Source organism: Bufo bufo, chromosome 2 (genome assembly GCF_905171765.1).
Source record: "Bufo bufo chromosome 2, aBufBuf1.1, whole genome shotgun sequence".
NCBI classification, from domain to species: domain Eukaryota; kingdom Metazoa; phylum Chordata; class Amphibia; order Anura; family Bufonidae; genus Bufo; species Bufo bufo.
This window is the reverse complement of record NC_053390.1, coordinates 303199351-303214147: the sequence shown is the minus strand read 5'-3', so window position 1 is coordinate 303214147 and position 14797 is coordinate 303199351. Positions and strand designations below refer to the sequence as shown.

At 49.0% G+C, this 14797-nt stretch overlaps 1 gene segment (V, D, J or C); it reads left to right on the top strand.

The window, feature by feature from the left end:
- The first annotated feature begins 533 nt into the window (after nt 1-533).
- On the top strand, nt 534-1104 carry LOC120989012. The segment is given in 2 exon segments: nt 534-627; nt 725-1104. Coding segments are annotated over 2 exon segments (411 nt in total).
- The last annotated feature ends 13693 nt before the right edge of the window (nt 1105-14797 follow it).

Here is a 14797-nt window from a genome sequence, read left to right as displayed (position 1 = left end):
CATATATTGTTTTTTGGGGAAAGATTCAGAGAAACTCCTAATTGATATAAGTTAAGGGTTAATGCGCCGACATCAGTGTATGTCGGCACATATAGCAGGGGTCTGGCTATCAGTGACCCAGAGCGCCGTACATGTGATTTCAGACCCACTTTCCAGCGTCATACATGTACGGCGCTGATATCCTATGGGTTAAAATAAATTGGCTTCAAATGGGTTTCCTTGTTATTTAATACTTAGTTCAGCATAAATTGTATAAAAGAATAAGGTCAAATCCTTAGGTCTCTCTGCACCTTAACTTGTAATATACTCGCCTGCGCTAACTTAGTTTTGACTATAGTTTTTTTTGTACTTCTAAATAAAAATTAAAAAAATAAGTAAATCATATTTTTAATAACTCAATAATAACTTCTGCTTCATGGATTTTTAATCACACAAATTTTTCACAAACTCATGTAAATTATTCTGTACGTTATGCAAATGAAGGAAATTTGCTTCCTTTTTATAAAACAGCTGTTTCAGCTACCAGATATATTAGAACATTGCAAGACAGGAGTCATCTGATTAACACAAGATCCACAGCAATGGAGACATCTCTGTGCATTTTCATATCGGTTTTCTGTTTAGCAAGTAAGAAATGATTACAGAATGCTAGAATATATTGATAATATGGCCGCATTCTGTTGCCTTCTGTTTCAGTAATAGTTATTCCATGTGTTTCTTCTAGGTGTCCAGTCTCAAGAACAACTTGTCCAGTCATCAGACCCAGTGGTGATAAAGCCTGGGAATTCCCATAAACTCTCATGTAAAGCGTCTGGATTCTCCATGAGCAGTTATTGGATGAGCTGGGTCAGACAGACTCCTGGAGGAGGATTACAGTGGTTGTGTCAGATATATTCAGGAAACACATATTATGCTGATGTGATTAAAGGGCGATTCACAATCTCCACTGATTACAGTAATAACATGGTATATCTACAAATGGACAATGTGAAGGCTGAGGACACTGCTGTGTATTACTGTGCTAGATACACACTGATAGATATAATCCCATGTCCAAAGCAAAAACTAAATAATGTACATTCAGTGTAACTTCCAGTAGGTGGCAGCAAAAACTTGTGTACAAAATGCAATAACTAACTTGCCCTTAAAATATATCAGAAATCATTTTAAAATGTTAAAACTATACCCCAAAAGTTGAAAAATGATGCAACTCTAGTTCACAGGCTATGTCTGGTATTGTTTCTTTTGGAAAAAAATGCAAACCTTATATTTTTCGATCTTGCACAACCTAAATAATCATTTTATTATAGTTGCTATGTGTCATATTTTTTCCTGAGATGAGGAGTAGATGCCATAGGGGATGACAGGCACAATTAATGAATTAAGAAAATAAGTCAATGCTCTGTCTTACAGGGCCCTCTTTAGAGTTTGATCTGCCCTTGGCACTTGCAATGCACAAGCACAAAATAAGTTAAAGGGGTTATCCAAAACTATAATACCCACCCACAATGCCTGACCACTCATACACAGAATGCTTTCTTAGTACCCGGTGCCTGTGTCCTTCTGGCCCCCCATGGCCGTTGCTGCATCTCTCCTTGCTGCAAATCACATCATCTTTCGACAGGCCACGATCTGCATGTCAGGGAGATGCTGTGATGGTTATAGAGGGATCCAGAGGGACACAGGTGTCGGGGACCAGGTAAGTATTCTCTATGGGCATTGTGGGTGGGTTTTCCAGGTTTGGATAACCCCTCCGTGCTGACTCCCCCATACAAATGTATACTCGCACACGAGTGCAAAGAATGATAATTCTTGGAATGATAATTACCCTATGTAAATGTGCCACCAATCACACAGTGAACGAGAACGTGATTGTTTGTTGGTCATCTTTTTTGTGGCACATGAAATAGTGTAAATAGGGATGTGCTGGCAGCAAATAATGAATCTGTATGGGTATGACAGATCACAGTAGCAATTGTGGCTATTAAAGGACCTTTAGACCTTTAGGTGGAAAGGGAGCCCTAAAACTGGCCAAGAAGAATAGGGTAAACCCATTTGGGTGTAGTGGACATTGTAGTGGAACTTAATATGGCTCCAGTAGAGGTGAGTCTTTTTATACACCAAAAGATGGTAGATTTCCTCTTATCCCTCATGATGGCCAAAACTAGAGATGAGCAAATTTTTAAAAAATGTGATTTGGACGCTTCGCAAAATTTTCCCCAAAAATTTGATTTGATTCGAATTAATTTGTGACAAAGTGAGTTCAAAATTAATTATTTTCTAGCTGCAAGGAGTGTGTATCTCTGTGTACACCACTGTGCAGCACAGGAACATGCTTGCTAGTACACTGTGATAGTGAAACTGTTACTGTGCATCAGTATGACAAGCAGTTGACAGGTGTCACTCTTAGGCCTCTTTTGCACGGGCATCATGTTTTTTGCCCGGATAAGATGCGGGTGCGTTGCGGGAAAATGCGCGATTTTTCAGCGCAAGTGCAAAACATTGTAATGCGTTTTGCACGCGCGTGAGAAAAATCGGCATGTTTGGTACCCAAACCCGAACTTCTTCACAGAAGTTCGGGTTTGGGTTAGGTGTTCTGTAGATTGTATTATTTTCCCTTATAACATGGTTATAAGGGAAAATAATAGCATTCTTAATACAGAATGCGTAGTACAATAGGGCTGGAGGGGTTAAAAAAAAATAATAATAATTTAACTCACCTTAATCCACTTGATCGCGCAGCCAGCATCTTTTCTGTCTTCTTCTTTGCTGTGCACAGGAATAGGACCTTTGATGACGTCACTGTGCTCATCACATGGTCCAATCACATGGTTCATCACCATGGTGAGGGACCATGTGATTGGATCATGTGATGTGACGTCACCATAGGTCCTTAGCCGGCTCAACATTACAAAAGAAGACAGAGATCCGCAACTACGCGATCAAGTGGACTCGGTGAGTTATTTATTTTTATTTCTTAACCCCTCCATCACAATTTTACTTTGCATTCTGTATTCAGAATGCTATTATTTTCCCTCATAACCATGTTATAAGGGAAAATAATACAGATCGGGTCCCCAGCCCGATCGTCACCTAGCAACCATGCGTGAAAATCGCACCGCATCTGCACTTGCTTGCGGATGCTTGCGATTTTCACGCGGCCCCATTCCCTTCTACGGGGCCTGCGTTGCGTGAAAAACGCTGAATATAGAGCTTGCTGCGATTTTCACGCAACGCACAAGTAATGTGTGAAAATCACAGCTCATGTGCACAGCCCCATAGAAATGAATGGGTCAGGATTCAGTGCGGGTGCAATGCGTTCAACGCATTGCACCCACGCGGAATACTCGCCCGTGTGAAAGGGGCCTTAGAATCAGTTCATACTTCACTTATTTGGTCAATTACGGGTCCAAAACGTACATAGTTACATAGTTAATACGGTTGAAAAAAGACATAAGTCCATCAAGTTCAACCAAGGGAACTTGACCAAATGTGATCAAAACTGACCAAGTGTGAACTCAGCCTTACAGGTCAATGTTAGCATCAGGTATAATGGACTTAACTGTGCAGTGGCCCAAGATTCTGCTATAGAATGAAAGAGCGGTTTCATTTTACACCGTCTGCTGTTTCTACATAGATTGTTACAGAACCAGTTCTGTTACATGCGGATACAAGTAGAGGGATGGATTTACTTATGTATAAAAGAACGTGAACACCCAAAAATCAGTATCATCAGGCCGCAATTTCACCCCAGAATCAAGGATGAATGGAATTACTTATGTATAAAAAAATGTGAACACCCCAAAATTAATTGGCCCCTGCTCTCTACCTAGAGTGTGGATAAAGCCTCCCTATTTTATAACTACACTTCTAGGGCCGGACTGGGTATAAAAACCAGCCCTGGAAAAAGTTGCATACCAGCCCCACAGCGTTGCGTCATTATTTACTTGTTTATAAAAGGGGAAAGCATTCATTTTAAAACACGTGTGTAAACACGAATATGAACTTTGCCCCACAATAGCTCTTTTGTAGAACCCCATTGTTAATATTACCGTTTTACTTGTGCTGTTCTTTTCAAATTGAATTCCTACACTGTATTATCATTTCTTCTTTTACCTATATTGTTTCAATGCATTGTTCTCTGCTGCCATCTGCTGGCCGGAATTCGTATGCTGCACGCCTTGTTCCTTGTCTATAAAGTTTTTCTCTGCTGGGCGTGTTTTTTGCAGCCTTGGTCCTTGTCACTTCCTGTAGCCATTTTCAGTGCTGCATTCCTTTGTGACTGGAGACACACACCTCGGCTTGTGAAGGCATCAGTTTTTGACCAGCAGTTAGCCTCAGGAAAGACATCCACATGACAGCATCTACTGCATTCCTGTATTGCATCACCGTATGTCACTGCTCTGGATCAAATAAACCCACGTTTGATTGCATCCTCATGTCTACGTCTGGATCCATCTAACCTGAGCATCTGCTGGTCCGGTCTGCTCCACTGCTTGGATACGAAGGTAGGACAGTCACAAAGTCATTATCAGTTACACCTTAATTCGCCTTCATGTGGGGACAGAACATTACTGGCTAGGGCAGCGATAAATCCCGGCCATTAGTGACGGTGACGTCACTGGGCTTCCTGGCAGCCCCATGGAGAGCCCCGATACGTCACCAGATCTTCAAAAAATGCCTTTGCCCTGCGCGATTTAGCACGGGGCAAAGGAGAGCATCGGAGCATGAACTGCTCTGATGCTCAAGTCAGGGGGGGCTGCCTGGGTGAAAATGGAGGTATGTCCGGGTTCAGCTCTGAACCCGAACAACCCCTTTAATTTATACTCAGATATAGTCCTCCTGTAAGTACCTGGCCTTCCCCCTCTTCCTCACCCCCCTACCCCCCTTCCCCTTCTGTCCCCCTTGAATGTATGTCAGCAGAAGTACCAGGAGAAGGACTGGAGCTGCAGACTGCACAGGGACAAGTGAGTGACTGGCAACCCCTTCCTGCTGTCACAGAGTTGCTGGATTCTCCTGGAAAAGTTGTTGAAGTGCAGCTGCCTGGAAGTGGTGGGCTCCAAGCTTCTCACAGCCACTCTGACCACCATGCATGGAGTTTCAGCTGCCTGGAAGTGACTTCCAGGCTTCTATGTATGAAGGCACATAGACTGCTGGGAGCTGCCTGTGTGGAGGCTGAGCAGCCAGTGAGGCCGGACAAGAAGCACAGCTGTAAGGGGAGGCCGGTCATGAAGAGGGTTTTGGGTGTGAGTGGACAGGTGAGTTAAGGGTTAAGGTGCAGAGGTAGGAAGTTAGTAAGGGCGGGAGTAGCCATGAGAACGAGGGGGAGGAGCGGCTGGTCAGAGTGAGGAGGAGGCGGGGGGCTGAGTCATTCGGCCAGGGAAAGCAAACGGAGCAGGATCATGTCAGCGCTGCCGTTATCAGTGGAGGAGATGCTGGAGATACTGCGCAGGGAGGCGGAGGTGCGGGGGCCTGGCTGGTTGCAGGAGCAGGTGGGTGCGTGTGTTATTGCCCCTGCTTCTGCAGCTACCCCCACTGTACGGGCTGTCCGGCCGCGGCGGGGTGTCCCACCGGCGCGCCTTAGTCCTGAAAGCACCCCCAGGGTCCGGCGCCGAGTAGGGAGCCCCTCCAGGGACCCTCCGTGGCGGAGAGGGTCTGCTCAGCCTGCAGCAGAGCGCTCTCGTCGCGGGAGGAATCCCAGTACACGGCGGGGCCTAGAGCGGAGTGGGACGCCCCTTCCCCCACTCTCACCTGCTAGTCTTGAGGATACAGGACCAGGAACGGTGGACCGGCCCAGTCCAGGTCCTAGCGGGCGGTCTACTCAGCGGTGTGAGGAGATCCATATGCTTCGGGCTGCGCAGAGTGGGCGAGAAGAGCTGTGCAGGCCCAGTGAAGTTTCGGGTGGAGCGGGAGCAGCGTCTTCGTGCCAGAGGCCGGTCAGCATTATACAGCGGGCAGTACAAGTCGTCCGGGAGGAGTCGCCTTCAACGTCCAGGAGGAGCGCCGAAGTTGAGGCGGAGCAGCGGGAGTCAGGACTTGCGGCAGCGGGAATCACAGCGCCCGTGGTGCCTGGTGAGACTAATTGGGGTCCCTTATTAGCGCAGGGCTTCCCGGTAGGAAGTGTTGGGGGAGGGGTGGCCATGGGTGATTTAGGAAAAGGTTTGGGGCAGTTGCTGGGGGGTCTGGCGGGGTGGTTGGCTAGTTTGGGGTCCGTGGGCGGGTCGCCATTACCGGCGTGGGGGGTGTTGCCGGGACCGGTAGCCGGGTCGAGTGGGGGGTCGGTGTCTGTGGAGACTCAAGTGGGGGGTGAGGAAGAGGGGCAGAGGTTGGATGATAGAGCGCGTGGGGAGGTGTATGTGTGCTTTGAGGGCCCTTTGGGGGCCCATTTGCAGCAGGAGGTGAAAGAAAAAATCTGGAAAGGGGAATATGTTGAAATATTTTCCTTGCTTCCTTTGGAACGGTTTAATTTGGATAGGGGTAAGAAGGATGAGGGAAAGAAAGAGGAGGAGGAGAAGCGGCGGCATAGGTTGATCCCCCGCACATTTGCTAATTGGCTGCAAGCGTTTGCCATATTAGCAAGTGTCATTGGAGAGAGGTCGCTGGAATGTTGTTCGGCGTTATTCTGTTACCAGGATGCGATAGGTGAGGCATATCGGGTATACGGCGGTGTGGGGTGGCTCCGGTACGATGAGCAGTTTTGGCAGCGTAAGGCAGTTAGGTCAGATATACGGTGGGACCACAAAGACATCGGGTTGTGGTTGAAGGTGATGGCACCGCCTAGGGCTGGACAATCCTTTCGGGCTGAGCCCGGGGGATCGTCCCCGGGGGCATTGGCAGCAGCGTCAGCAAAAGGGTTATGTTTCCTCTTTAATGAAGGGAGCTGCAGATTTGGGGCTAAGTGCAAATTCAAGCATGAATGCTCAGGGTGTGGAGGGTCGCATGGGGCTAGCCGTTGCTTTAGAGGGGGGAGACAGAGGGGGGGGGATGGTGTTGGAAAGGGGCCGGACACCGGTGCAGGTGGAAAGGATGCAGGAATTTCTAGATAGGTACCCGGACCGAGCGGCGGCCAGGCTATTGTGTGATGGATTTAGATTTGGTTTTCGCATCCCGGCAGAGGTAACGGCGGGGCCTGTGGTTCATAAGAATCTTAGGTCTGCGCTTGATCATGCGGATGTGGTGACCGAGAAGTTAAATAGGGAGGTTGAGTTGGGGCGGATGGCTGGCCCGTTTAGTGCGCCACCGCTTCCGAACCTTAGAGTGTCTCCGTTGGGGGTTGTGCCTAAGAAGGAGCCGAACAAGTTTCGGCTCATTCATCACTTGTCTTACCCGAAAGGTGCGTCGGTCAATGATGGTATAGATTCTGAATTGTGTTTGGTGGTGTATACGTCATTTGATGCGGCTGTTAGGTGGGTGAGACGGTGTGGGCAGGGGGCGTTGTTGGCAAAAGTTGATGTTGAAGCGGCTTTTCGGCTGCTTCCGGTTCATGTGGAGAGTATGGGCTTGTTGGGGTGTTGTTGGGGGGGAGAGTATTTTGTGGATAGGTGTTTGCCTATGGGGTGCCCTCTCTCTTGTGCGTATTTTGAGACGTTTAGCTCGTTTTTGGAGTGGGTGGTGGTAGATGTTTCGGGTTGTGCATCGGTTATTTATTATTTAGATGACTTTTTGTGTTTGGGGCCTGCGAATTCTCGGGTATGTTCTTTGTTGTTACACACGGTTCAGTCAGTTTTTGCGCGTTTTGGTGTGCCGTTAGCGATGGAGAAGACGGTGGGTCCAGTCACTGAATTGTGTTTCCTGGGGATTGTTATAGACACAGAGAGGATGGAGTGTAGGCTTCCTATGGACAAGGTGCTGGATTTGAGGCGTGAAATCGATCAGGCTATAGTGAGGGAGAAGATTAGGTTGAGGGAGCTGCAGTCATTATTAGGGAAGCTTAATTTTGCATGTCAGATTATGCCGATGGGCAGGATTTTTTGTAGAAGGCTGGCTGCCGCTACAGCGGGTGTGTCTGCGCCTTATCACTTTATTAGGTTGCGAAAAGAGTTGAAAGGTGACTTAAGGGTTTGGGCAGAATTTTTAGGTCATTATAATGGGAGGACGTTGGTTATGGAGGAAGTTTGTGATGTTGCAGATTTTGAATTGTATACGGACGTGTCGGGGGGTGTGGGTTTTGGCGCTTATTGTCAAGGGCAGTGGTGTGCGGGCGGTTGGCCAGAGTCGTGGGTGGAGCGCGGTTGGGTGACGAATATTGCACTGTTAGAGTTGTTTCCTATTTTTATGGCGGTGGTGTTGTGGGGGGATAGGTTTGAGAATAGGAAGGTGCGCTTTAATTGTGATAATTTCGGGGTGGTTCAGGCTATTAACAGTTTATCAGCATCTTCCCCTCCGGTGGTTAAGCTTTTACAGTTTTTGGTGTTACGGTGTTTGTCGATTAACGTTTGGGTGGTGGCGAAGCATGTGGCTGGAGTGACTAATTCTGTGGCGGACTCTCTTTCTCGTTTACAGTGGGAGCGGTTCCGGCTTCTTGTGCCAGAAGCGGAGTTGGAGGGCCTGGAGTGTCCGTCATGGCTGTGGGGGATCTTGGAGGAGAGGTGATGGGGTTGCTTAGGGATTCGCTAAGCCCTGGTACGTGGAGGGAGTATGGAAAGGCGTGGGAAATCTGGGAGAAGTGGATTGGGGATTGGGTTGCAGGGGGGGATGATGGGGGGGTTAAGCTGGTTATGTTATTGGGGCAGTTAAAAGGTGAGGGTTGGTCGGTGTCAAAAGTAAATCGGTTGATTGCAGGTGTAGCCTTTGGTTTCCGGCTGCGGGGATTGGTGGATTTAACAAAATGTTTTTTAGTGAGGCATGTTCTGAAAGGTTGGCGCAGAGGGGCGGGTAGGGTGATGGATAGGAGGAGACCGGTGTCTTTTGAGCTATTGGTTCAGATGGGTGAGAAGTTGAGCGTGGTGTGTAGCTCAGGATGGGAGCTGGGGTTGTTTAGTGCGGCATTTGCGTTAGCATTTTTTGGGGCTTTCAGATTGGGTGAGTTGGTGAGTGGCAGTGTTAGTCGTGCGGGGGGATTGATTAGTGAGGATGTGGAGATTGGGGAGGACAGGGTCATTGTGCGGATTCGTAGGTCTAAGACTGATCAAGAGGGCAGAGGTCAACAGTTTACTTTGTTTGCTGTTGTGGGTTGTGGTATGTGCCCTGTTCTGTGTTTGAGGAGGTATTGGTCTGGCAGGGAGAAGGATTCGTTGCCATTTTTTCGTCATGAGGATGGTTCGTTTCTGTCGAGATTTCAATTCTTGGCGGTGTTTAGAAAATGTTTGAGGTTTTTGGGGGTGCATGATACGGAGTATTCTGGTCATTCGTTCAGGATTGGTGCTGCGACTGAGGCGGCAAGATTGGGGGTCAGTGATGAGGCAATTATGAGGATCGGGCGTTGGGAATCGGCGCGATTTCGATCCTATGTTAGGCTGGGTCTTCTGTAATTGTGGATCAATGGTTGGGGGGGTTGTGTTAATTTTGTTTTTGTTTTGCTTGCAGGTTTGCCGGTGGCCTTGGTCTGGATTTTAGGACATTCCTATGTGTTCTGGGGGGCGATTAGAGCAGATGTTAGGCCGAATGGCCGCCAGCTGGGAGTGAGTTCGGAGGTTGCTACGGTTAGGTGGTTAGGGGTTAGAGGAATGTTGTGGGGGGGGGGGGTTTGCGGGAGGTGCAGCGGTTTGCGCGTTTAGATAGGCCTCCGGATGTGTTGGTGCTTCATGTGGGGGGCAATGACTTGGGGAGGCGGCCATTTAGGGAGTTGGTGAGAGATGTGAAGTTTGATCTGCTGAGGATTTGGGCGCTATTTCCGGGTGTTGTTACAGTGTGGTCTGATATTGTGCCACGTAAGTCTTGGAGGGAGGCTAGGTCTGTGAAGAGCTTTAATAAAGCCCGGATAAAGGTGAATAGGGCAGTGGGCAGGTTTATGGCACGGAATGGGGCTGTGGCGGTACGTCGTGAGGAGTTGGAAAGAGGAGTTGGTGCGTTTTGGAGAGCAGATGGGATGCATTTGAATGCGGTGGGGACTGATTTGTGGTCTTTGGGGATCCAGAATGGAGTGGAGATAGCGTTACGGATGTGGAGGGACGCGCAGGCTTGAGGAGGTCAAGTTGCGCGTTCTTGGAGGCGGGGGAGGTCCTGGAAGTCGAAAATATGGTGGTATCTGAGGATGTGAGGGCCCCGCGGTAGGGGCTGGACTCTCATGGAGGAGCCGGTACTAACAAACTAGGCGTCCATCAGTTGCTGCCTCCGAGCTGGGTTCAACGGCTGGGGGCAAGATGGAGTCACAGGTTTGTTACGGTGTTTATGAGGTTATTGGGGCTTCTAGGACCTCCCTCGTCATTGGTTAATCTATTAAGTTATGTTATGTATTTATTTAATAAACGGCTGCTGTGGCCGATTAAATCCAAGCAGTGGTGTTGTGTGTTCATTTATATGGGGCTGGGAAGGAGTGACATTATGTGGGGATAAGGGACCGAACATATAGCCAATTCCCTCTTCAAGTGAGGCCGGACAAGAAGCACAGCTGTAAGGGGAGGCCGGTCATGAAGAGGGTTTTGGGTGTGAGTGGACAGGTGAGTTAAGGTGCAGAGGTAGGAAGTTAGTAAGGGCGGGAGTAGCCATGAGAACGAGGGGGAGGGGCGGCTGGTCAGAGTGAGGAGGAGGCGGGGGGCTGAGTCATTCGGCCAGGGAAAGCAAACGCCCACCCTCCCGTCCCTAGTTTTTGGCGGTGATGGATATAAAAAAAGAAAAAAAAAAAAATGTAATAGTGGGAATGGGGTTTGTGTAATAGGATGTATAGTGGAGAATGGGGGAGTGATGGTGATGAATGGGGGGTTAGAGATTATGACGCTTGTCAAGGAAGGGTGGTAGGTCAGGAGTGTTCGTCATAGCAGTCATGGAGGCGGGGGAGGTCCTGGAAGTGGAAAATATGGTGGTATCTGAGGATGGGAGGGCCCCGCGGTAGGGGCTGGACTCTCATGTAGGAGCCGGTACTAACAAACTAGGCGTCCATCAGTTGCTGCCTCCGAGCTGGGTTCAACGGCTGGGGGCAAGATGGAGTCGCAGGTTTGTTACGGTGTTTATGAGGTTATTGGGGCTTCTAGGACCTCCCTCGTCATTGGTTAATTTATTAAGTTATGTTATGTATTTATTTAATAAACGGCTGCTGTGGCCGATTAAATCCAAGCAGTGGTGTTGTGTGTTCATTTATATGGGGCTGGGAAGGAGTGACATTATGTGGGGATAAGGGACCGAACATATAGCCAATTCCCTCTTCATGCTGGATGCAGAGAGCTGTGTGATCACTGTCCCCTCCTGTACAGAGAGCAGCAAGGGAATCTCCAGGAGTGGCATCAGCTGGGCAGATCAGCTTCTAGGATCTGGGCTCCATGGGCACTCTGTAGCCCTCACATGCTTCTTTATGCATCACAGCAAGGAGATTGGGGCAGTTGACAGCAGGGCTCTGGCTGGAGGTAGCACTTTGTGAAAGGTTGTCACACAGGTTGTCAGGGGCTGGGAGTGGAGAACATCTTGGTGTGTAACCTGGTGTCACTGTGCTGTACAAAGGATCTGCTGGGCATGGTGCCTCCACAGAGGGCAGGGAATCAGATTGACTGAGGAGGGCTTGTTCTTTGGAGAAGAATATGTGGCTTCATGTGACAGAGCAGAGGAATCGCACAGAAGAGTGTGAGGATGAGGATACGTCATGTCTCCAGGAGCTCTGCCGCTGACATCTCCAAGTGACAGACACTGCTGGACCCCCCTGGCACCCTGCACACAGAGCCTTCCTGTATGTATGGCTGGTGCCAACTTGTGATCAGATCTGACAGTCTGAAGCCAGGAAGCGCTGCCACCCTGTCCCCAGGTCTGCTCTGTGCATGCACCCGGAGCCCTCTGTGCCCACGCCGGTGATGCCATGTCCCGCAACCATAGTGGAGGTGATGTGGGAGGCTCTGGGCTCTGGATAAAAAGCAGCTCTGGAGGTAAAGGCAGGGGCAGGGACCGTTACTACGGCATGAAAGATGTGGAGCCGGGTCAGGGCAACAGGGTGAGTTGAACTCCAGTAGAGGGGACGGGCTGCTTCTCCTGGGCACCAGTGACACTGGCAGGGGCAGCGGTGTGGGAACGGGAGGGAGCTTGCATGAGCTTATTGGGGAAGCCGCTGTCGTACAACAGCAGCCAGAGCTGCCGGAGGAACGTGAAGTACCGGAGGCTGCATAACTACCTGTGCAACGTGCTGGAGAGACCCCGGGGCTGGGCATTTGTCTACCACGTCTTTGTGTGAGTACCGGACACCGTGCTGCTGTGTATAATGCACCGCCACTCGCCACATGTGGGCATGGCCCTGGCATCCAATACATATCAGGGAAAGCTATACTGTGCATTTATAATGTGTGCAGGGTGCCGGGGGGTCCAGCAGTGTCTGTCACTTGGAGATGTCAGGGGCAGAGCTCCTGGAGACACGACGTATCCTCATCCACACACTCTTCTGTGTGATTCCTCTGCTCTGTCACATGAAGTCACATATTCTTCTCCAAAGTACAAGCCCTCCTCAGTCAATCTGATTCCCTGCCCTCTGTGGAGGCACCATGCCCAGCAGATCCTTTGTACAGCACAGTGACACCAGGTTACACACCAAGATGTTCTCCACTCCCAGCCCCTGACAATCTGTGTGACAACCTTTCACAAAGTGCTACCTCCAGCCAGAGACCTGCTGTCAACTGCCCCAATCTCCTTGCTGTGATGCATAAAGAAGCATGTGAGGGCTACAGAGTGCCCATGGAGCCCAGATCCTAGAAGCTGATCTGCCCAGCCGATGTCACTCCTGGAGATTCCTGTAAACTGGAGACTGTATGTACACTAATAGTATACACTACATAACCCTGACAGCCTGCACAGTCACATGTGGGCACAGCCCTGGCATCCAATACATGTCACAGAGAGCTATACTGTGCAATATAGCTTATAATGCACAGTATAGCTCTCTGTGATATGTATTGGATGCCAGGGCTGTGCCCACATGTGACTGTGCAGGCTGTCAGGGTTATGTAGTGTATATTAGTGTACATACAAACAGTCTTATAATTTATAAGACTGTATGTAAATAATACACACTACATAACCCTGACAGCCTGCACAGTCACATGTGGGCATAGCCTGGCCCCTTCTTACCCCCAGGGCTGTTTACATCGGTGACGGCGGCATACACAGAGGTCGGGCTCTTCTTCCGGTCTGCGGCCTGGGCTCGGCATATTGAATCTGGTGAGGCGGCAGGAACCTGAGGCCACTTGCAGGAAGAGAGGGGCGGCCACACACAGGACAGCCAGCCAGGCCGGGCCAGGAGGGAGCAGTGCCGCTCCCACGGGGCCGGCCGGCCTGCTCAGCTCCACCCACCAGCCACCACTACATCAGAGGCTAGCTTTCGGATTCGGCCCGCCGGCCGCCGAAAAAGTGCAGGCACATCTTAAAGCGGCCCCAGGGCCGGCGGCCTACCGGGAAATTTCCCGGTATCCCGGTAGGTCAGTCCGGCCCTGTACACTTCCTCTAAGTTGTCCCTGAACTGATCAAAAGTAATATATTGTAAACAGAGGGGCACATTTATTAAGACCAGTGTTTTAGACGTCGGTCTTAATAAAGCCCCTACGCCGGAGTGATGAACAGGTGTATCCCCTTGGATAAGCTTGCTGGCTATTTATGATAGAGATGGCCTTGCAGTTCGCCTGGTGGTCGTTTTGCTGCAAACTTTTCTCATTCGCGGTTCGCCAGACGGGTGAACATATGGTGATGTCCGCCGGCGCCATATTCTTTTACATTATGAAGAACTTTGACCCATGACACATCCATCAGGTGGTACAGGACAGCCAATTGAGACGTTTCAGCACATGGACATACCCCCCACCTTATAAATAAACCTGATCTGACCGCCATTTTGCATTCAGTCTATTGTCAGTGTAGGGAGAGGTTGCTGTGTGGAGCAGGGACAGGCTTTTAGGGACACCAAATGCTAGCTAATAGGGCCACAAAAGTCCTTTTAAGGACTGGTATAGGTGTGCTATCGATAGGTGTGACATTAAGAGGTGTGTGATATACTTATAATATACTTTATAACATAGCAAGTATATTATAGTGCAGTCATGGGCAAACTGCGGCTCTCCAGCTGTTGTAAAACTACAAATCCCATCATGCCCTGCTGTAGGCTGATAGCTGTAGACAGACTGGGCATACTGGGAGTTGTAGTTTTACAACAGCTGGAGAGCCGCAGTTTGCCCATCCCTGTTATAGTGCATTTGTATTGTGCAGCAGTTGTGTGCAGTTCTGCTGCGAAACTGCAGCTACTGCAGCTACACAGAGTGCCAAACGCTATTGGAAGAAATAATTTCTACTGGTGCGATATACCAGTTGCCCTCCAAAAAAACAGATTGAAGCAGGGGTATTATATACCAATAATATACTTTCTATATAGTGCATTTGGGTAGTGCAGCATTTGTTTGCGGTTTTGCTGCGTTACCGCAGCTACACAGAGTGACAAACAATATTGGAACAAATAATTTCTACTGGTGTGATTTACCAGTTGCCCTAAAAAAAAAAAAAAAAGATTAAAGCAGGGGTGTTATATACCAATAATATACCTTCTATATAGTGCATTTAGGTACTCCAGAGCATTTGTTTGCGGTTTTGCTCCGTTACCGCATCTACACAGAGTGACAAACGCCATTGGAACAAATAATTTCTACTGGTGTGAAATACCAGTTGCCCCCCCAAAAAATTGATT